The 23,251-nt window shown below is 58.0% G+C and overlaps 1 protein-coding gene across 1 annotated transcript in view; it reads left to right on the forward strand.

Annotated features, from left to right (window-relative positions):
• NCS1 (neuronal calcium sensor 1) overlaps positions 1-23,251 on the forward strand; it is a 46,459-nt gene that overhangs the window by 18,711 nt on the left and 4,497 nt on the right. Inside the window, exons 2-7 of the mRNA XM_053908428.1 lie at positions 504-528; positions 12,042-12,180; positions 13,527-13,605; positions 15,300-15,388; positions 15,683-15,760; positions 17,378-17,495. Coding sequence (XP_053764403.1) covers positions 504-528; positions 12,042-12,180; positions 13,527-13,605; positions 15,300-15,388; positions 15,683-15,760; positions 17,378-17,476 — 509 coding nt within the window. The 3' untranslated portion in view covers positions 17,477-17,495. The remainder of the gene's footprint in view (positions 1-503; positions 529-12,041; positions 12,181-13,526; positions 13,606-15,299; positions 15,389-15,682; positions 15,761-17,377; positions 17,496-23,251) is intronic.

The following is a 23,251-nucleotide window of genomic DNA, read 5'->3' on the forward strand; positions in this document are numbered from 1 at the left end:
CTGGGACCGACCGCTGTAAGGAGCTGAGGGGGCAGGCCGAGGAGGGAGGGCGGGGAGGGGGTGCGCAGACCTTTCAGGTCCTGGGATCCCCCCGCCTCCCGTACACAGACAGGGCAGCCGGGTGCCCTCTCTGACTCCGCTGCGCTGTGCCAGGACTGCGAGGCGGGGAACAGCGTATCTTAAATGTTGGCCTGGGGGTGACGCTCCTTCCTGCACCCCTGCATGTGGGAGGCTGCTCTTGCCAGTCCTCGTGACGCCCAGTGGGCGTCAGGAGGGATAGGCCAGGGTGGCCCCCGCGGGGGTGGCTGGACACGGAGCTCCTGACTGGGGACTGGTCACCCCTGGGGCAAGCTCTTACTCAGAGCCGGCAGGTGCCCCAACATGGGGGTGGCAGGGGCGCCGCGGGGCGGGCTGGGGAGGGCGGGAAGGGGGCTCCCCCGGGGCAGCCCGTCCCCCTGAGACACCTCCCAGAGCTAAAAGGCTGCTTCTCTTTTCTCTTGCAGTTACCGAGAAGGAAGTCCAGCAGTGGTGAGTGACTACTTTTCCCCAAACTGTCGGCGGGGAGGCCTGGGGGCGTTGGCGTTGGCCTGCTGGGACGGCAGTCTAGCTGCCCAGGACGGGGGCCCGCGGAGGGGCTTTCTGAGAGTGGCTCAGCCACCATCCAAGGGGTTGGATTCCTCTGTTCCCAAGGGACTGACGGAAAGCCACTTGATCCGGGGCGGGGAGGGGTCGTTGGTGAGTCCCTTGCTTTCTGCGGCCTCTCTAAGGACCACGGGGCCCCGCTCACCAGAAACGAGTCAGGAGGCTGGGTCCCAGGGCCTGGCTTTGTCACTAAATCGCTGGTGGCCGTGACGAGTCTCTTCCCATTTCCGGGGTTCAGTCACCCCTTCTATTAAGTGATGGGTGAGACTGGACCAGGGATGGCCGATAGGTGTCCTCTGGGATGCCAGCTCTAATCAACCCGTAGCGGCTGCCCAGAGTGCCAGGTTAAGAAGGATTCTGAGGCTGCGTGCAGTGGAGCAAATGGAAAGTATGCCAGTGGGGGGTTAACGGGGGGCGGTGCCAGCTTACTGATGCCCGCCTGGGGCTGGCGAGAGGGGAGTGGCATGTTGTCTTATCACCTGTGGAACGTGGAGCTGACAGTGGAGGTCACACACTAAGGCAGACCTGAGGTCGGGGCAGGGGGTGGGGGGCGGTGAGGGAGGGGACGAGGCAAGCTTGGACAACTTCCAGAAAAGTCTGGCGGTTTAGAAACGGACTGGAGAATCCTGACGTGGCCTTTCCTATCCGAGTGACCGAGGGTGACTCTCTGAGCCTCAGTTTCCCCATGTGTATGGCGGGAACGATAAAGCACTCGGAAGACATTCCCTGCAAAGGTCGTAGCACGGGGCCCCAGGGGACGATGGCCACTGCCAGTGGCCTTCTGTGCACCGTTCAGGGGGAGCCTAGAGATGCGCCCCCCCCCACCCCCCATTGACAGCCAGGCCGTGAGGCTCCCGGGCAGCTGTGCGGTGCAGGGCCAGCCTCCCCCAGGGGCCACTCCGTGAGCACAGGCTGCAGAGGGTGGGAGCTGTGGTTGACCTGCCCAACCCATGCCGGCCCTGCGCTGGACGCCTGGCCGTTGCTCCCACAGGGGGAGCGGATGTGGGGGGAACAGCCGCCGCCACCTCCCTCCCCCCCCCCCCCCCCCCCCACATCCGAGGACCAATGCGTGGATCCGATCTGCCTCCGACCTCATTTTCACTTTCCTGCTTCCCCAGGTGAGCGTTCCAGAAAGGATCCTACTTCTCGGTCTTTATCTCCAAGGCTTTCCCCTTCAGAACTCGCCTGCCCTTCCTTCCTGGGCCTTTGTCTACCCCTATCTCCCTTCTAGAACTCCCCGCCCCTTCTTGCCTACCTTCCTGGGCTCTCTGAGCTCTCTTCTCCCAAAGCTCACCTAAGTCACCTCCTCCAGAAGCCTTCTGGGGTCCCCCATCTGTACATAATCCCCTCCTTCCCACCTGGCAGCCAGAGGGGCTTTTGCCTAAACCCTCCCTGGAGCTCAGGTGAAGTCCATGCCTCCGGCATGGCTATGTGGGTATGAGAACTGGTTTGGGCTGGCCCCTGTTGACCCTTCCAGTCTCACTGCAAACTCCTTTCGCCCTCTGGCCTGCCTGAATTGCTGTCTGTTCCCGAACCCACCTCGCCCTCTGGGGCTTCCTGACCCTTTGCTCGGGTTGTCCCCCTGTTGGGGGACACCCCTCCCCCTCTTTGCTTGGCTCCTATCTCCCCACCCTCAAGGCTTCCTCCCTGAAACCCCTGGGCCCTCCGGTTAGCTTCGGGGCCCCCACCACAGCCGGGGACACAGCAGGTAGCAGTCACTGCCTCTTTTCCTGGCCCTGAAGGCTGGCCCTGCCCTCTTCACGCCTGTGTCCGCAGAGCCTGGCCATAGTGGGTGCTCAGGCCCCAAGAAGCACACCCCATGTGCTTCCCAAACATGGCTCTTGACCCCCGGGAGCTGCCCTGGGGGCCGACACGGTTTATCGTCTTTATGGCAGCTGAGGAAACGAAACAGAGGTGCAGAGAAGGGCCGGGCAGGGAGGAGGGTGGGGTCTGTCCCCTGGCGCCACCGTGTGCCCTGCAAGCTCTCAGACGCGGCCTCATTTTCCTCCTCACCGTCACCCAGAGGAGTGTGCCATCGTGGCATTTCCTAGACAAGGCCCTGAGCCCCCCGGGTCCTGCCCTGCTCACACCTGTGTTTCCCCCCCGGGAACGCAGGGCCAGGTGGGCTCCAGAACCAGGGCGCTGGGCTTGAGCGCCCGTGCCCCGCATTCTGTTTGAGCAACCTTGAACAACTTCCTGGGCTTCTCGGTGCCTCAGTTTCCCCGCCTGGAAAATGAGGGTAATGATAGTCACGCTTTATAGGAATACCGCAGAGAGGAGGTGATCTGATTCACGTGAGACGTCCGGAACAGAGCCTCGTAACCTCCTCTCCGTTAGCGGCGTTGGTGATAATGCTGACGTCGTCACCAAGTATAACCCACAGAGCAATCCGGAGACTCAAGGCCCCCTGCTCGTTATGAAGACGGGGAAACTGAGGCCCAGGCAGGCGGAATGACTTTCGCTCACTCGCCAAGCTGGTGTGTCAGCTGCCCCCTGCACAAGGGCTCGGCCACGGGAGAGAGTTCCAGGCACAGGGCTTAGCAAGCACAGAGGCTCAGGGGGCTTAGGCCCCTGAGGAAGCACAGAGAGCCCTGGAGGCTGGCCCGTGGAGAGCAGTTCTTGGGACTCCCGTGACAGAACTGGGGCCCGAGGCCTGGTGACACCCAGTCCTTGTGAGAAGGGGGTTCTCTCTAAAGAGTTTACAAAGACCGGAACGGATCTTGCTTTGCCGGAAAGTTCTGTGGGCCTCGAACACATGTCCTTTGGTTCATTTTGGTGGCGCCTTCGAGGTTAGGAGGTAGGTGAAACGGTGCCTTTCTCTGGCCCTCCTGGGCCAGCCCACTACCCACCCCACTGTTGTGTTCTAGAATGGCTCTATCCCTTGGGGCGAAGCTACACCAGGGATGGTTAAACAGGGACACTCCTGCCACCACTCTCTCCACCCGTGCCCACAGCAGACATTGGTAATGGATCACAGATCCCGGCGCTCTGGGTCGTCTCCTGCAGTGCCCAGGGCCATCAGCGTCCTTGTTGCGGGCACACAAAACGAACTCATGTTATTATCCCTCGATTGCCCTGAACGTCACTGGTTCGCTGGGGCCGTGGGTGGCCCACTGTTCCCTCTGTCTTTTGCTCAGGAAACAGGTAGGATCCCAAGCGCCCTGGCCCATCTTCAGAGGACCTTTGTCACCAAGCCCCCAGCCAGCACCTTCCTGTTCCAAACAGCTCTCAGGGCCCCCAACATCTGGGGAATGTGCCGATGCCCTGCCCTCCCTGGGAAAACAGGGGGTTCCCAGGCCTAGTCCACCCGCGGCAGCAAACAGTTTAGGGCTGGACCGTCTGGGTGGGGGTGGGGAAGCAGGGGGAGGGGCATGCAGAGACCCGCAGGGCCACCACAGACACTTCCTGTCCCACCTGCAAAGTGCCTGCACGGATCCAGCCAGGACAGCGGCTCCGGCTTCCTCCAATCTGTCTGTCTGTCTCTCTACACCCCACCCTCTCACTTAAAGCCCCTTAGGGCCTCCCACCGCCCTCGAAATAAAGCCCCAGCCCCTTCCCTGGCCCCTGGGGCTCCCCAGGGTCTCTCACCCCACCTTCTCCCCCGGCCTCACCGGGCACCTCCTGCACTTGCTGTCCGTCAGCCACACCAAACTCATTCCTACCTCAGAGCCGCCGTCCTTGCTGTTCCCTCTGCCCCCAGATCTTGGCGTCTCTTCGGAGAGGCCCGCACTGACCACCGAGTCCCTGTTTCTCCAGCATTGTACAGGATCACCTTGTTTTGTGCTGACTTTCAGCAGCCGCTAGGCAGCGAGAGAACCCAGGGCCAGGCTTTTTTTTTTAAGTTTATTTCTTCATTTTCAGAGAGAGAAAGAGAACATGAGCAGGGGAAGGGCAGAGAGGCTCTGCCCAGCACAGAGCCTGATGTAAGGCTCGATCTCACAACTGTGAGATCACGACCTGAGCCGAAACCAAGAATCAGAGGCTTAACCGACCGAGCCACCCAGGCGCCCCAAGATTTTATTCTTTAAGTAATCTCTACGCCCAGTATGGGACTTGAACTCACAACCCCGAGGTCTAGAATCGCACGCTTCACCCGCGGAGCCAGCCGGGTGCCCCAAGGCCCAGGGCTCGAAAGTGATTGTGTGATGGGCCCTGGGCCGGCCAAGGAGAGGAAACAGAGCCGAGAGTAGCACTCGACCTCGGCGCCGGTCGGGCCCAGGTTGTCAGGAGCGCGGGCCAGGCCACAGCAATGGGTGCCCGGACCAGCGTCCTCTGGGCTCTCAGCCGGCACCAGGCTCCCGCTGCCCTCGGGGTCAACTCTGCACAGCCCTGCGCTGCTGTGCCGCGATCTGTACCTGGAGGGAGGGGGTTGGAGGCTGAGCGGTGAGGCCAGCGTCAGGGTCCACGGCCAGCCTGGGTCCCTGCCCCTTGCTCTTGACCGTCTCCGTTCCCATGCTGAGCATGATTTGTCCCCGTGGACGATCAGGAACCGCACTGGGGGCTAAGAAACCGCAGCGGGTCCCAGGCCCTTCCAGATGATTGTGAAATTGCAGCCCCTCGGAGAGCAGAGAGGCAGCAGGGCACACATCACCCTCCCCTCCCCCCAGCCCGGCCCCAGGCCCTGACCGACAGCACAAGACGGGAGGGCAGCCGGCTGGAAGCTGGCGGTAGGTGCGTGGGTACCTTGGGTGCCAGCATCGTGGGTTGCGGTAGCTTTTTCTCTCGCATTTTCTATTTTCCAAATTTCCCCAAGAAACTAAAGCTCCGAAGGGCAGAGACGCTGGGCCCAGGTGGCCCAGGGCTGGGTGTATGTATGTGGAGTCTGGGTCCAGCCCTTTCCACCTCCGTGGCTCAGGCCGTGGGGGCTCAATCCTGCCGGCTCTTGCCTGGGCAGCCCCCCCAAAGCCGAAGACAGCGGGGGCTGGTGGGGGAGGAGAGCAAGGAGGAGAGACGTCATCCTCAGGGGGCGCTGGGACGGGGGTGCCAACGGGAGGGGTTGTTTGCAAAGATCACGGGCGCCGCGGAGACAGCTGGGGCCCGGGGCTGATTGCCGCTGGGGGTGACGCTTCGTCGTTAACCCACCTGTTCCCCTGCCTTTCCCACGACAGCAGGCAGCGCTGTACCCTGGACAGGGAGGGACGGGCATGCAGGGAGTTGCGGCCAGCCTCCCACAGGGCCAAGTTCATGGCAACGGAGAGCAGTGAGTTCGGAAAGTCCCAGCAGCCTGGGGCCTCCGGGTGTCCCTCGGGGGTCTCAGAGAACAAGAAGCTGAATGGGAAAGGGATCCCCGTGTCAGGGCGAGCAGTCATTCATTCATTCATTTGTTCACTCACTCACTCAGTCGTTCGTTTAGCACCTACTAGGTGCCAGGCCAGTGCTGGGGGGGCTGGAGGCAGCTGGGACTGAAGGAGAGTCCCCAAGGGGACACAGGCGTTGGCCCAGGCTGGTGGCGCTGGGGAAGTGTTTTTGTTAAGTGACACGCAGCCTCCCTCGCTCTATGGAATGACACGTTTCTTTTTTTCCCTTTCCCTTTCAAAGAAGCGTAAGAATGCAGTTGTCGCATCTGCGACTCTCTCTTTTCGGCCCCGCCCTGTGTCGAAGAGCTGGCCCCCAAACACAGCCAACCCTGTCAGACGCCCGTGTGGCCGGAAGCTGCCCGCACGGCGTTCGGGGACGGTGCCTGTCTCCCAGGCTCAGTCCCATAGCTCTCTGTCTGATTCCCAGAGGGGTCCCTGGCCCCCAGAGAGTTAAGAGCCCTGTTCTCGAACACGATTTCAAGACTAGTGACAGGTATAGAGAGAATTGATTTAATGAAATGTCTTCTTCGTGCGTCAGTAAAAAGAAACAAAATAGCATCCACCAGGTCCTGGTAACTAACGATGGTTTTTAAAAGACAAAGGCAAACCTCGGTGGAGATGTGATGGTAGTTTGGTTCGGTTTTTATTTTTTTTATTATTTGTTTAACGTTTATTTCCTTTTGAGAGAGAGAGAGAGAGAGGGAGGGAGGGGCAGGGAGAGAGGGAGACAGAGAATCCCAAGCAGGCTCCACACTGTCAGCGTGGAGCCCGAACTGGGGCTCGAACCCACGAACTGTGAGATCGTGACCTGAGCCGAAGTCAGATGCTTAACCGTCAGAGCCACCCAGGCGCCCCCTCCGCAATAGCTTGTAAAAAGTCGCTCATTTTTTGGTGGATAACGGCCGATCGATTTCATGCTTCACTGATGTATCTGGATAGAAACAACTCTTAGTATCGTGTTAGTGTCGTGTTAGTGTCGTGTTACAGCCGACACATGTTGCTACAACACATGTTGTGTTTCAGCCGACCGTACCTGTGTTTGATATTTTTATGCCTGATCTAGAACAAATGCTTTTAATTACAGTTTTTTCACGCGGTGAGATACACACAATGTGAAATTTACTGGCCTAACCGTTAAGGGCCTCCCTGTATGTGCCCCGGGCTAAGTGGCTGGATGCGGCAGGCGCATCAGGGGTCTTTGGTCTGCTGGAAACTCCCCCTTGGGACGGCTGGCCGCTCCGGGCAGCCGGGGCAGGGATGGTGGTGGGATCCAGCCAGGCCCGGTGGGGAAGCCTGAGCCCTACCTTGTGTCGTGTTTATACTCCAACACAAAAATTTAACTTCTTTATATTACAGAATCCCCGCGTGCTCTGTGCGACCAAAGGGAACCATAAGCACAGAGCTTAGTCATGATAAGTACAAGCCAAAGATGCGTCCCCAACTCCTTTCTGCCCCACGCGTGGGGCCCTTGTCTGAGGCGGGTGGCCCGTCACAGTGGGTTTTTGCGCGGTAGGCCCCCAGGGCCGTCCGTCCTCGGTGGTGCCTGGGGATTCTGGGGCTGGGCCCCAAGATCCTGCCCTGAGGTCCAGCCTGGGCTGGGCACCCCCAGTTGCCAGTTGGTGGAGGTAACTGACAGCAGCACAGGTTTTGTGTCTGACGTGTGCCGGCGGCAACGCCGGGACCCGCTGTGGCTTCCACCCCGGGCCTGGAAGCAAACAGAAGGCACCAAGGAAAGCAGGCCGACTGAGCGCGTCGGGCCTCGAAGGGCAGGATGCCCCATCCCGGCCCCCTCCCCCCATCCGACGCAAGCCCGGACGTGTGGCAGAGGGCTCTAGCGCCGGCTGCCTCATTTGCTGGCTGTGCGACTCCGTGCAGCATGTACTGAGCACCTACTGTGTGCCAGGCACGGTGCTGGGCTCCGCAGACTCAGGGCCGGGTGAGAAGACGTGGTCCCTGTCTCGATGCCCGTGTAACCGCCACACGGGTTACACGAGCCAGTCACCGGGCACAGCTGTACGAGGCGCCACCGAGGCCCGGGCCAGGGGCAGGGGGCTGGGAGTATGGCTCCGTCCGCGGTGGCCAGAGAGGGCTTCTCTAAGGCACACACCGAAACCAAGAATGAAAGGGTAAGTGGGAGTCAGCAGGGGAGGGAGGGGAAGAGTGGGCTGAGCAGAAAGTGTCCTGAGTGAAGGCCCTGTGCCTGGGCCAGACGGAACCTTCCCCAGCCTCCATTTCCCCATCCGTAAAGTGGGCATAATAGTCCTTGCCTCCTGGGCTCAGTGGGACCATTGCGTGAAATTGTGCCTGGAAAGTGCATAGCCGTATGCCTGGCTCTCAGTAGGTCCCCAGTGGTAGTCGTTTTGCAGAATCACAGACACCGGAAGGGCAGACGCTTGCGTAGACCCCCTCAAGTTCATGGGCTTCCCACGGGCCATCTAGTTCGGTATTTCTCCACTGGAGTGGTTCTGCTCCCGGGGGGATACGTGGCCTTGTCTGGGGACACTTTTGGTCGTCCTCACTTGGGAGCAGGTGCTACGGACACCTAGCAGACGGAGGCCTACGTCATACGGTGCGCAGAATCACCCAACCCCCCGCAAGAATCACCCAACCCCAAATGTCGGTGGTGCTGGGGTGGAGAAACCCAGAGCTGGTCTAAGCCACTTATACCAGCAGGGGACCTGAGGGGCACTGCAGGGGAGGGGTACACGGGACTGGCATACAAGGCCCTGGCCTCCTGGAACAGGTTTTCTGGTGGCAGCATGTCTCAAGGGGAGGCGGGGGGGGTGGGGGGCCCGGGCCTGTCGGAACCTGAGGCCGGGGGCCCTGGGTGGGGGCTGGAGTCACGTCTCTCAGTGACCTTGGAGCCGTGACGGCTCACAGGGTGGGGTGACCGGGGTGTCTGGGACAGCAGATCCCCCCATCTCTGCTCTGGCGAGGCAGGGTGCCCCCAACCTTCCCACGATGAACGGCGCTGCGCGGCGTTTGGGGAAGCAGGGCTCCAGCACGCGTTTGCACGGGGCGGTTTCTGCCTGGCCAGAGCTCTGATCCTGCTGCTGTGTGACCCTGAGCCGGTCTGTCTCCCTCTCTGGGCCCCCTGCCAATCCACCGAGGGCTGGGAGTCCATCAGTGGTTCTCTTGCCATCTGCAGGAAGCTCTCAAGTGCTGGCCAGGGTCCTCGGGGCTTAGGAAGAAGGCACTGGATACCTGGGTCTCACTCCGTCCTTGTCTGGCAGTTTGTGTGTTCATGCATTCGTCTGTCCGTCCGTCCATCCGTCCGTCCATCCATCTCCTCGGACAAACATTTACTGAGCCCCCATCATACACCAGCGCCCACCCCCCGCAAGGGGCTCTGCAGTGCCAGAGAGGTTACAGTGGGATGTCCCTCCAGGGATACGACCTGGAAGCAAACGGGAATATAGCGACGTGCTGGGGATCTCCCAAGGGGTGAGGGAGCAGAGGAACCTGTCAGGCTCTGGGGCAGGCAGGGGTGGGGGGGCCCTGGCCAGCATTCCGGAAGCGACGTCAGAGCTGGACTAGGTAGGTGAGTGGCTGAGCCCAGTGAAGAGAAAAAGATGTGTTTTGCGGCCAGAGGGGCCTACGGGTACCAAGGCCTGGAGGCCGGAGATAGTATGGCACGTTCTAGAAAGTGTGGCTGGGTGTGGAATATGGAGGTGGTTGGCAAGAGGAGGCTGGGCCCGGGGTTGCTTCCTGGGGATGGGCTTCCTGGGGCCTCTCTGCAGGGGTACCTAGACGGTCCCCCTACCCCAGAAAGGCTCCCCATGGAGGCTGGCCTCTCCGCGTCCCCGCCTACCCCCAGCTATCACTGCAGGACCCCCCACTGCTGGCTCTCTGCAGCTGCTCTCAGCGCTGGGGGTTCCTGCAGCCAAGCAAACGCCCCCCCACTCAGGAGCCACCCGCAGGGACCCTCTAGGAGCGGCTTTTTGTCTTCTCTCCATTGTTTTTAACAGGCTTTCAGGATCACTTAAATACCACACATCCATCGTGGGGCAGTGAGAAGCCTGCGGGGGGCCCCCATCCCGCCCCCCGAGTGATCTGGTGGCTGGAGCGCGCCCCCGCAAGGCCCCCACACGGGCACCAGGCCCGTCCCCCTCCTCCTGCCCAGGGACCCTGTCTTGGCCAGGAGTCCTGGAGTCACGGATCAGGTCTTGTCCCTAAAACGCCCCTGCTCCCTGGCCGTGCGTCCTGCCCGGGTATGAAGTTGGGGCCCAGAGCACCCAGCTGGGAAGGAGGCTTTAGGGGAGGGTCCTGCGGGAGGCCGGGTCCCTTCCTGGTACCTGCGGTGGGAGGGGCACCCGACCTCTTGCCTCCGCAGCCTTCATCTGTGAACCCCGCATCGCTGAGCTCAGCGCCCAGCATGGGGCAGAGGGCGAGATGGGGCAGCCATCCCGTTCCTGAGCAGGGACCTGGCCTCCCTGGGCCTCTGCTCCCTGCAGGTGTCCGGTGGGAGATGGGGGAGGGGCGCGGAGGCCCGGGCCTCCTTCACGGCCTCCTGCTGGCTGTGGGCGTCCACCCCGGCCCGACCCCCCTCCCCCGTTCCATCTTCCCGCCTCCCCCTCACCCAGCAACCCCCATCCTGTTAACATCTGGCGTCCGTCGTGCAGGCTGACGATCCCCGAGTGTCCTGTGGGTCCCTTTAGGTCCTTGTATGTGCAGCACCCACCCAGGCCCCTCAGATTGTGCCTGTGGGTGGGAGGGCAGCGGCCTCTCCACGTGCGACCTCTATGAATGGGCCCCCGCCACGGGTGCCACTCTCCCAGGGCCGGGCACAGGGTGCCTGGAGGTCCTCTCCCTCGACGTGAGGGGAGAAGGGAGCCTTCACAAGGTCTCAGGACAGCAGCAGTGGGGCAGGTGGTAGTCTCGGCGACCCCGTGGCTCGGAGCAAATGGCCTCAGCCCCGGTCTGGGTTGCGAGGACGTGCAAGTCGGCTCCTCCCGGGCCTCAGCTTCCTCATCCCCCAAATGGGCTTCCTCGCAGGCTCGCTCGCTGGCCGCCGTGGGCGTTCCGGGAGAGTGGGTTTGCAGAGAGTGGCCCAGCGAGGTAAGGGCTGGGAACAGAGAATAGCTGATGCCCTGCTGGCTTCCCTTCCTGCTAGGAATCTTCCTCCTCCAAGGAATCCTCCTCCAGCTGGGTTGCTAAGCTACGCCCAGGCGCCGACTCGCCAACTGGTTTCCGACAGCCCGTCTGAGTTCATAATGCAAAAGATCATGCTACTGATGGCTTTTTTTGTGCCCAGCCCTATGTTAAGGATGCTACATCATCCTCTCATCTGAGGCCAACAAGACAGACGTGGCAGCCGTCCCTTTTTAGGGACGAGGAGACAGGCTCAGGGGGGTAAAGACACTTGGCAGAGGTTGCACAGCCAGCAAATGGCAAAGCCGGGGTTTGGGCTCCAGAGCCGTGGCGGCGGTCAGCTGGCTGCTTAGCTGCAGAATCCTGGACGGGGCGCTGGGAATACGGGGGGTGGGGGGGACAAACCAGGGTGCCCTCTGAGCTTGCTGCCCCGCTCCTGTGTCTCTTAGCACCGATACCCCCGCGAACAGACGTGGGGGAGAGGGGGTGTGCGTAGTGGGGGGCGGGGTGCAAGCATGTGGGAGGAGCCGGCTGCTGGCCCCATATGGTGGCTCTGCCCACCACCGGCACCGCCAGCCTGCCCCCGCTCTGTGGTGCCAGCAGGGGCTCAGCGGAGACGGTGGGGGAGGCAGGGGTGCCCCGGTGTAAGAGCGTGACTTTAGGGGAGCTCGTTCGGGTGAGTTTTGTTTCAGCCCCGTTGTGTGGAGTGCAGGGCTGCGGGGGGTAGGGGGGTGGCAGGTGCACGGTGTGCAGGTTAATTCTCACGGCGACTCTTATCCCCCTGTACGGACGAGGCTCAGAGAGGTGCCGTCACCCGTCCCAGGTCACACAGCTAGCCAGAGGCAGAGGGGGGATGAGCCGGTGCTGCACAGTGTCCAGGCCTGTGCCCCCCCCCCCACCCGGCACTGTCTCCTCTGAACAGGATTCACAGCCTTCCGGGGACGCTGGCAGGTGGGTGGGTGATGCTGTCGCCTCTTTGACCCCTCTCCTCGCCCGGTCTGCCGCCTCCAGGTACAAAGGCTTCATCAAGGACTGCCCCAGCGGGCAGCTGGATGCCGCAGGCTTCCAGAAGATCTACAAGCAATTCTTCCCATTCGGAGATCCCACCAAGTTTGCTACGTTTGTTTTCAACGTCTTTGACGAAAACAAGGTGAGCCGGGGATTGACGGGGCCTGCGCGGGGGGAAGGGCTCAGCTTCCCCTCCCCCTCTTCCCCCTTCCCCCTCCCCCCCCCCCCCCCCCCCCCCCCCCCCCCCCCGCTCGGCTCCAGCAGGCCCCCCGCAGCGTCTCCACACCCACACTCCGCTGCCGATGTTCCCTTCTGGAGGAGGAACACACATACGTGTGCACACGCCGCGCGCACACACACACACAAACGAACTGACGCACGCACATGCACACCAATGCGCGCGCGTGTCCCGGGCGCACGCACTTCCTCCTGCACCGCGCGGAGACGGGTACGCACGCCCGTACCGCGCACAGCACGCGCGCGTACACACAGATGCACACGCACACGCACGCATGCCTTGCCCTTGCTCACGCGAGCACAAAATGCAGATCCCTGCAGGGACCGTAGCAGGATTTGGAGCCGCAACTGACACTTACTGAATATTTACCACGGGCTCAGCTTTTCCCGTGGATCGTTTTGAGTGAGGTTTTACAACCAAGCACCTCTGGGGCACGTCCTTTGAATACCCCCCGTTTTGCAGATGGGGAAACTGAGGCTCTGAGCATCATACAGCGTGGGATCTTTTGTGCCTGGCTCCTTTCGCGGAGCGTCATGTTTCCAAGGCTTCTCTGTGTCGGGAGCGTGTGTCCCCTCCCGGCGATGGCCGTGCTGACCTGTGGCGTATCCGCTGTGGGGCGCCCGCCGTCCTCAGCACCCTGGCCCACGCCTGCATTTTTTCCAGGCTCCCTCCTGTTCACGGGGCACTTACCGGAGCTCGATTTCACACTCTGGACTTCGGGCCCTCGGATGGTTTCCGTTCTGTCGTGCCCTGGCTTTCTCCTCCAGGTGCCCTCAGGCTGACAGTCACACTGCTTGGCCCCGGGAAGAGCTCTGCCCTCTCCGGGCCTCAGTTTCCCTATTGGCCAAACAAACAGGATTAAACAGTTGAGGGCCCTGCGCTCCTCAGAAGCCTCTGAGCCTGTAGTTTGAAGCGAGGAGAAGGGGTTTCCAGACTCTTGCCCAGAGAGGGTGTGTGTGGTGTGTGTGTGTGTGTTAGTGATGACTTCTGGCTCTTTCTCCCATCACATGTGGAGTTGGGCTCTGCCTTGAGCCTCAGTCCTTCTTCTGTCCTTCCTACCTGGCCTGACCCATCTGTAATCGTCCCCCCCCCTCCCCGCATCGCTTGTCCCTTCTCCCCCACCCTCCCCGCTTGGGTGTCCCTTAGCCGTGGGGTATTTGGTACCTGCCACTGCCCATCAGGCGCCCGAGGTCAAGCCTGACGGGTGACCCGGTGCTGACTGCGGCCGCCCCACCCCTCTCTCCTGTCAGGACGGGCGGATTGAATTCTCCGAGTTCATCCAGGCACTGTCGGTGACCTCGAGGGGCACCCTGGACGAGAAGCTGCGATGTAAGTCCTGTCCCCGGGTTCCGTCAGGCGCACACTGGCTGGTCCCAGGCTGGAGGGAAGCCAAAGAAGCGGGCCAGGCCGTCTGTCCAGGGCTGAGGGAGCGGCACAGATGTCCTGCCTTTCCAGGTCAAAGGAACTTTCCTGGAGGTGGCCGTGTAGGAGAAACGTGGCATAGCGAGGCACGGTGGACAGACGGGGCAGGCAACAGGTGCAGACACGGGCCACGGGCAGCTTAGCATCGAGTTAAAAGGCCCGATTCCAGCGCTGGCCGCACCACTTGGGAATTCACTGTTTTGACGACTGGTCTCACTCATTCACTTCATTCATTCATTCACCCAAGAGATACCAGGCCAACACAGCCACATGTGCTGGCCAGGAGGCGAGGACTCCACGGGGGAATCTGATAGGCAGGCACCTGCTCTCATGAGTGTCAGTCTGGCATGGGGACTTTTTTTTTAAAAATCCCATAAAACTGCAGCCAAGGCAGGAAGGAGTAGGTGAGCCGACAGGAGAGGAACTGTTAAGAGTCAGGGGCTGAGGGACGCCTGGGTGGCTCAGTCGGTTAAGCATCCAACTTCGGCTCGGGTCACGATCTCGTGGTCTGTGAGTTCGAGCCCCACGTGGGGCTCTGTGCTGACAGCTCGGAGCCTGGAGGCCGCTTGGGATTCTGTGTCTCCCTCTCTCTCTGCCCCTCCCCCGCTCATGCTCTGTCTCTCTCTCTCTCTCAAAAATAAATAAACATTAAATTTTTTTTTTTTTTTAAAAAGATCAGGGGCTGAGCTGGGGCCAGGGGAGAGCTGGCCGGGGTGGGAGGAGGGGAGAGGGTTGCAGGCAGGGGAAGAGCATGTCCGAGGCCCCAGGGGGGAGAGAGTTCCAAGCTGGAACACGGGGTGCAAAAGGGAGTCTGGAGAGAGGATGGGAACAGCTGAGCCAGAACTCCCTGCTCTCCTGGACCTTGACACTGCGTTGCGTTGGTAACAAGAAATGCCTGCAGTTTCTCTCTTTTTTTTTTTTTTTTTTTGGAATAAAGGAGGATTTTATTCATGTAAAAGCTACACCCCGCCCCCATCCTGGGGGTATTCTTTGATTTTCTGAGTCAACCATAGCAGGAAGCAGCATGATTGTGGATGGATGGGCTGTGGGTGGAGAGGAGGGTGCGTCATTAGGGGGTCCTCCTGGTCCCTACCCCACTCAGCCCCGGCCTCAGCCTCCACTCTGGCAGACCCAGAGCCCCCTTCCTTTCTACTTTTGGTCTCTTTCTTTCCTTCTTTTTTCTTTTTTTTTTAGTTTATTTATTTATTTGAGAGAGAAAGATAGAGAACAAGCAGGGGAGGGGCAGAGAACGGGAGACAGAGGAGCCAAAGAGGGCTCAGCGCTGACAGCAGAGAGCCTGATGTGGGGCTCGAACTCACCCACGGAACCATTTGATTGCGGCCTGAGCGGAAGTCAGACGCTCGACCGGCTGAGCCACCCAGGCGCCCCTGGTTTCTTTTTTGGTTTTAAACCCTAGTCGAAATGGTGTGTATGTCAATGCGCGTGTGCCTGTCTGTCCATCCGTTTGTCCTGATGTGAATCCTCGTGGCCGATGAGTGTCGGGGCCCTTGGTCTCCCCTGTGGGCTGAGGGGCGGGAGGAAGGGGCGTGGCCCAGCCTGCCCTGCTCCCGGGTGACCCCGCCCCGGCCGCTTGCTCCCAGGGGCCTTCAAGCTCTATGATCTGGATAACGACGGCTACATCACCAGGAACGAGATGCTAGACATTGTGGACGCCATTTACCAGATGGTGGTGAGGCCTGGGCCCGACGGGGTGGGAGCGGCAGGAGGGGCGTCACATGTAGGGACAGGGCCTGGCCGCACAGCTGCGCTCCTGCCCGGGGTGAGAGTTGGCCGGGGGAGGGGCGGCGGGCAGGGGCCACCGCCACCGCGGTGGGGCCGGAGGGGGGGGCGAGTGTTCTAGAGCCAGACTGCAGAGAGGGTGGAGGTGTGGGGAGGGGGAGCAGTCGGCGTCCAGAAGCAGCCCAGATCTGGGAGGCAGATTTCTGGCCGGGAACCCACCGCCCACCTTGTCTCTCCCGGGCAGGGGAACACGGTGGAACTCCCCGAGGAGGAGAACACCCCCGAGAAGAGGGTGGACCGGATCTTCGCCATGATGGACAAGGTGAGCCCGGGGCGGGGGGAGACCGGTCCTCGGCCAGGTAAGGCGTGGGCCGGCAGTGGAGACCCTTATAAATGCACGGATGTTCAGGGCAGTGGCTTGGCCTGCCGAGATATCCACTGGTCGCCTGCTGTCCCCATCAAATGCCCAGAGTGTTAAATAAGTTTGCCTGACACCTTTTCCTCTCTCAATTAAGAGAGGGGCAGCTTTTTTTTGTTTGTTTTTTAAGTTTATTTATTTTTGGCAGAGAAAGAAAGAGAGAGAGAGAGCACAAACAGGAGAGGGGCAGAGAGAAAGGGAGACACAGGATCCGAAATGGGCTCTGCTCTGAGTGCAGAGAGCCCAATTTGGGGCTTGAACTCAGACTGTGCGATCGTGGCCTGAGCCAAAGTCGGGCGCTTAACGGACTTGAGTCGCCCAGGCGCCCCAGCCTCAACCAAGATTCTTAACCTTTTTTACTTCTTGCCATGGGCCCCTCTGACATATTGGAGATGTCTGTGGGCGTCTGAGAATAATGATTTTCAGTGTATCCAATCAAATCCATGGGGTTGAAAAGGAAGGGGATGATTTTGGAATATAGCCATCAAAATATTATTTTATTTTATTTTACTTATTATTTTTTTTATTTACCTTGGAGACAGAGAGAGAGTGTGAGTGGGGGAGGGGCAAAGAGAGAGGGAGACCCAGAATCCAAAGCAGCCTCAGGCTCCGAGCTGTCAGCACAGAGCCCGACGCGGGGCTTGAACTCATGGGCCGTGAGATCATGACCTGAGCTGAAGTCGGTCGCTCAACCGACTGAGCCACTCAGGTGCCCCTTTATTTTTTTAATGTTTATTTTAGAGAGAGAAAGGGAGAGAGAGAGAGAGAAAGAGAGAGAGAGAGAGAGAGAGAGCGTGAGCGTGGGGGAGGGGCAGAGAGAGAGAGAGAGAGCGTGAGCGGGGGGGAGGGGCAGAGAGAGAGAGAGAGTGTGAGCGAGGGGGAGGGGCAGAGAGAGAGGGAGACAGAGGATCCAAAGCGGGCTCTGCATTGTCAACACAGACCCCCGTGTGGGTCTCAGACTCACAGATCTCCGAGACCGTGACCTGAGCTGAGTTCAGATGCTCAAATGACAGCCGCCCAGGCGCCCCTCTGGGAGTCGTTTAAATGCCCTTCCGAGAGTGACTCCAGAGAAATGCATTCGGCTCTCAGCCCTTTGGAATTAACTGCCATTTATGGGATTTAATGGCCGTGATAGCAGGTGTGGAGTTAGGGGCGCTCGCAGGCTGCTGAGCACTTTGCACATCTTAGGCTCCCAGAGCCGTCACCCCCCGGTGCCCTGAGGAAGCCATGTAGTTATCTCTCGTGCCCAGGTGAGGAAACCGGGGCCCGGGGAGGTGGGACACGTGCCCAAGGTCACCCTGCCGGCAAGCGCCCAGGTCTGTCTGATGCCCGAGCCCTCTTACCTAGTGAGCGACAGACACCGCCTCCCTCCTGACCTGACTTTGTTTCGAAGCTGTCTCTCAGCCAGTCCCGGGCCGGGCTTGGGGAGGGGATGTTCGGGGTCCGGCCCAGAGGCCCCTCTCCTAAGAGGCTGGTCGTCCCTCCACCTTTAGCTGTCTGTCTTTCTCTCTCTGCTTGCAGAACGCCGACGGGAAGCTGACCCTACAGGAGTTCCAGGAGGGATCCAAGGCAGACCCCTCCATTGTGCAGGCGCTGTCCCTCTATGACGGGCTGGTATAGTCCACGGCCCAGAGCCGGGGTGAGTGGAGGGGCACCTGGGGCCTGGGGTGGGGGGTGGGGCAGGACACCTCCGTTCTGGAAGAGAACTGTCTCCCTTTTTCTTCCTCATTTTCTCCTTCCTCTTCTCTCTGCCTCTCCTCTGTTATGCGTCGTAGAGAGAATCCCAGGCAGGCTCCATGCTGAGTGCAGAGCCCGACGCGGGGCTCGATCCCATGACCTGAGCCCAAATCAAGAGTCAAACGCTCAACCGACTGAGCCACCCAGGCGCCCTGAAATTCACAGGGGTTTTGTAGATTAACCATATATCTATGATCCTGCTAACGTCATTTATCAAATCTAAGAGTCTGCCTTTGATTCTTTGGGATTTTTCTATGCTTTCTTTCTTTCCCTGCTTTCTTTCCGTCATCTGTTTCTTTGCCCTGCTTCCTTGCACTGGCTGGGCCTGCAGCACAGTGCCCCCTAGGAGTAGACAAGATGAGCATTCCTGTCTCACTCTTGGTCTTGGGGGAAAAGTTTCAAGAATTGACTATTAGATTAGTTGATTTAGAATTAATCCGGTAATTATTATTAGGATGTCTGGTATAGGTCTTCTGCTGGAAGGTTTTATCAGATTTAGAAAGTTTCCCTTTCTAGCTCACCAGGAGTTATTTTTTATTTTATTTTATTATTTTTTACTCTTTTTTTAAACGTTTATTCATTTCTAACAGACAGAGAGAACAGAGCGTGAGCAGGGGAGGGGTCCATGAGACAGAATCCAAAGCAGGCTCCGGGCTCTGTCTGAGCGGTCAGCACAGAGCCCGACGTGGGGCTCAAACTCACGGACCTCGAGACCGTGACCTGAGCCGAAGTCGGCCGCTCAACCGACTGAGCCACCCGGGCGCCCCGTGGTTTTTGAATGCTAGGTCACCCTTGTATTCTCAGAATAAAACTCCACTTCCGGAGGTGTGCTAATCCTTTTGATGTATCGTCAGATTTGGTTTGCTGATACTTTCTTCCGGAGGCTTGTGCCGTTCCGAAGCTTTTCTGATGATGAGGGTGGTGACTGTTTTACACAAGAAATCCTTTTCCACTGAAGAGACGTCACAGAACAGGTTGAGGGGCTCCTGGCTGGCTCAGTCCGGTGGAACACGTGACTCTTGATCTCAGGGTCGTGAGTCTGAGCCTCGCACTGGGTATACCTAAAAATAAGATCTTAAAAAAAAAAAAAAAAGTGTTGAAGAAGAACGCCTGCCTACAAAAAGTTTATTTTTACAAGCCTTCATGTATTCCCCAGATAGAACCGCTGAACCGCTGGGCGCGTTTTTGTGTCCGGGGCGATTCAAAAAGAATTGAACGCTCACAAAAACTGAATCCTCGGTAACTGGGTCAGCATGGGGATAGGTAATCAAACCGGTTTCTAAAGGAATCATCACAGTCCCTTCTCTAATCTCAGAAGAGCCCAGTGTGTGTCTCTGGATCCCACGGTGCGTATGATCCTCTGTCACATCTCCCAGAGGCTCCTTTTTTTTTCTTTTTTAAATTTTTTTTAACGTTTATTTATTTTTGAGACAGGGAGAGACAATGTGAACGGGGGAGGGTCAGAGAGAGAGGGAGACACAGAATCTGAAACAGGCTCCGGGCTCCGAGCGGTCTGCACAGAGCCCGACGCGGGGCTCGAACTCACGGACCGCGAGATCGTGACCTGAGCCGAAGTTGGCCACTTAACCGACTGAGCCACCCAGGTGCCCCTCCCAGAGGCTCCTTTTGTGTGGTATCTGTCACCAGTGGCCTCCGTGGCAGCTGTCACGTGACAGTGTTGCTTGGTCTCCTGCAGGCCGTGGAAGAAGCAGTATGCACAGAGGTTCTTGATGTTTCTGTCCCCCAGAAAAAGTCACATGGCGTCATTAGTCTCTTTACAGCAGGTGATTATTTTGGAATCACCCTAATTGTTTCCGTCTCACGGTTTTCTGTGAACACATATGGGTCTGTATTTCCCCAGCAGCAATGAGCTCGTAACCATATGTTGGCGGTTGGTTTTTTTGTTTTTTGTTTTTAATGAACAACTTATAGGGAATATTTCTGTTTTCTTTTGGCAACTTAACAGTAGGAAAAGAGATTTTCTTAATAGTTTTTTTTTTATGTTTATTTTTGAGAGAGAGAGAGAGAGAGCGTGAGAGCAAGGGAGGGGCAGAGAGACAGGGAGAGGGGACCTGAAGTGGGTTCTGTGCTAACAGCAGAGAGCCCGACACGGGACGCGAACTCATGAGATCACGACCTGAGCCCGAAGTCAGACGCTTAACTGACTGAGCCACCCAGGTGCCCCAAGAAAAGAAATTAAAAAAAGAATTTTTTTTAATGTTTATTTATTCTTGAGAGTCGGAGAGAGAGAGAGAGAGAGAGAAACAGAGCATGACTAGGGGAGGGGCAGAGAGAGAGGGAGAGAGGGAGACCCAGAATATGAAGCAGGCTCCAGGCTCTGAGCGGTCAGCACAGAGCCCGACGCGAGGCTTGAAGTCATGAACCGTAAGATCATGACCTGAGCCAAAGTCAGACGCTCAGCCGACTGAGCCACCCAGGCGCCCCCAAAGAAAAGAGATTTTTAACATATTTTACCCAACTTGGCACAAAGTCCACTTCGTGCTGTGTCTACACTGGCTTTCCTTCACACCATTTATGGAGACACCCATCTTACCCTCACCGGCAACATGGCGGCCGAAAACATGCTCCTTTATTTTCATGACAGACTTTTCACACAACCTTCCTGTAAGCTCGCCCTGAAAATTGCCTTCCTCCTTTTCTTAGGCTTGTCCTCAAACCTACTGGATGGTAATTATATCCAACTTGTGTTCCATCATTTCATATTTATTCACAGATTCCTGATGTATCATAATTGTTAGATAAGCTCCTGTTACATAATTCGCTGAACCACTGAGGAACTGAGATCCTGTATATTTCCTGCATCGGTAAAAATGTTCGAGGCCATCATTTCTAATAGCTGCGTAGTATTCTGTTGTGTGGCTGGGCCATACTTGACCTAGGCCTGTGCTTAGGACACGTAGGTTGTTGGAAATCTCAAGGTGGATTTTGTTGTTGTTGTTGTTTATTTATTTATTTTGAGAGAGAGCGTGCGCTTGTGAGCAGGGGAGGGGCGGAGAGAGAGAATCCCAAGCAGGCTCCGCGTTGTCAGCACAGATCCCAATGCGGGACTCGAACCCGTGAACCTATGAGATCATGAGTAGAGCTGAAATCAAGAGTCAGACACTTAACTGACTGAGCCACCCAGGTGCCCCATGAGGTGGATTTTTTAAAAACTTCTGTTGTTGTTTTTTTTTTTTATTTATGAGAGTGAGAGAGACAGAGTGCAAGCAGGGAAGGGACAGAGAGAGAGGGAGACACAGAATCCAAAGCAGGCTCCAGGCTCCGAGACATCAGCACAGAGCCCGACGCGGGGCTCGAACCCACGAACCGCGAGATCATGACCTGAGCCGAAGCCGGATGCTCAACCGACTGAGCCCCCCAGGCGCCCCAAGATAACATTTCTTTATAGAGAGTCCATAATAGCGAAAAAAAAAACCCCAGTACTAATTCCCTGATACCCCCCAGTCTGCAGCTAAGCTAGTCTTCCCATTTCCTGTGGCCTCGCAATGTTTTGTTTCTTGGAAACAGAATCAGAATGAATTCCACCTATTGTAATTGGCTGATAGGTCTCTCACGTTCATTTTAATGTCTCCCGCTCCCCTTTCTTTTGCTTTGCTATTTATCGAGAAATACATTCCGTGGAGTCTCCTACCTCGCGGTTTGCTGATTGTGCCCCCGGGGGTCGTTTTAACACGTTCTTCAGTTTCCTGTTCTTCCTGGAAATGGGCACTTAGATGGGCAGGCTTGCCCGGCACTCACTTTGACCCACTTTTGACGAGAGCACCTCCCGAGGGGGGCTTTGTGTGTCCGCCAGGCATCACGTGAGGTCTGGTGACGTCAGCAGCCACTGGTGACGAGCCCTTCATTCGTTCGTTCATTCACGCATGCATGCATTCATTCATTCATTCAGTAGGTGGTGTCCCAGAGCTGTCCGTCCTTCTTTGTGGTTAGCTCGGTTGTTTACTCTACTGGGAAACTTCCCCCTCATCGACCGTGTGGTTACTGCAGCCTCATTTCTAAAGGAAAGGCCGGATAGAGACTCGATTCTTCCTGGCTTCCAGCTTTTCAAAAAGAGGTGGGTTTCCAACATCGTTCAGAGGGGACCAATCACGGATTTACGGATTTAAACGCATTTGATGGGTTCCATCGTGTTTGCGGTTTGAAGCAGCAGGTCCAGTGCTGGGGATCACAGGGGGTCACAGATTTGCCACAGAAGGCAGGGCACGGGATTGGAAACTCAGCCAAGCGCCCCGGGGTCGGCACAGGGAGGACCCTTCCCTTCACCTGCACCCCGGCGGCCCCTCCAACTCTGCTCCCGTGGGGCCTGCCTGCTCCTTCGGGTCACCACCGCGTAGCTGACTAGCCCAGCCCAGCCGATGCTTTCTGGTCATGTCACACAGATCTGGGAAATGACCCCTTTTGGATCAGACGCCTACCCCGTGCGTTCGGGGCAGCAGGGACTTGGGATTTAAGTGGAGCAGGGTTACGGGAAGGATCTGTGGATCGTGCAGACGGTAGCAGGCAGCCCGGTCCTCCGTGCTGCTTTTTTCAAAAACATACTGAGGCGCAAGTCGCATGACATAAGATTAACCATTGCATTAAAAAAATGTTTTTTAAGATTTTTTTTTTTTTTTTTTAAGTAACCTGGGGCTTGAACTTACAACCCTGAGATCAGGAGTCACACGTTCTACTGACTGAGCCAGCCAGGCACCCCCAAATTAACCATTTGATTTTATTTATTTAAAGGAGGCTCCATACCCTCGCGGGGCTTCAGACTTGACCCTGAGATCAAGACCTGAGCTGAGATCGAGAGTCAGACGCTGGGCGCGCCTGGGCGGCTCAGTCAGTTAAGGCATCCGACTTCAGCTCGGGTCGTGATCTCACAGTCCGCGAGTTCGAGCCCTGCGTCGGGCTCTGTGCTGACAGTGTGGAGCCTGCTTGGGATCCTCTTTTTCTCCCTCTCTCTGTTCCATCCCCGCTTGTGCTCTCTCTCTCTCTCTCTCAAAAGAAAGAAAGGAAGCAAAAACCCACCTTCATATCCATTAAGCACTTTCGCCCCATCCCGCCTCCAACCCAGCCCCCGGCAGGCAGCCTCAGCCTGCCTTCTGTCTCTATGGATTTGCCTACTTGGGACGTGTCATCGGAACGCAGTCTGTCACATAAATGCAATACGCGGCTTTTGGCGTGCGGTACCCTTCACTTAGCGTAACGTCTTCGAGGCTCCTTGTCGGAGCGGGTATCAGGACCTCGTTCCTTTTTTACCTGGGAGTGAAATTGCTGGGTCCCACGGTAACTGTGTGGAGCCTTTTGGGTGACATCTTTTGCACTGCCACCAGCAAGGGTGAGGGTCCTAACTTCTCCACGCCCTGGCCAACACTTGGGACTTCCCCGCGTGTTGAGGATAGCCATCCCGGCGGGTGTGGGGTGGTGTCTCACCGTGGGGTTTATTTGTGTGTCCCCGGTGACGAAGCCTGTTGGACATCTTCTGTGCCTGTCGGCCACGCCGCGCCTCGGCCTTCGTGGCTGCAAATTATCTGATCCTAGGGCTGCGCCCTCATTTATCCGACCGGCTCCCTGGCTCGCTCCCTCCCTTTGTATGTCTCTGTCGCAGATGATACTGTGGGAAACGCCTCCTTTGCCTCTTAAGGAGACATGCGA

This window comes from Panthera pardus, unplaced genomic scaffold (assembly GCF_024362965.1).
Source record: "Panthera pardus isolate Hobbes unplaced genomic scaffold, ASM2436296v1 HiC_scaffold_20, whole genome shotgun sequence".
Taxonomy (NCBI): Eukaryota; Metazoa; Chordata; class Mammalia; order Carnivora; family Felidae; genus Panthera; species Panthera pardus.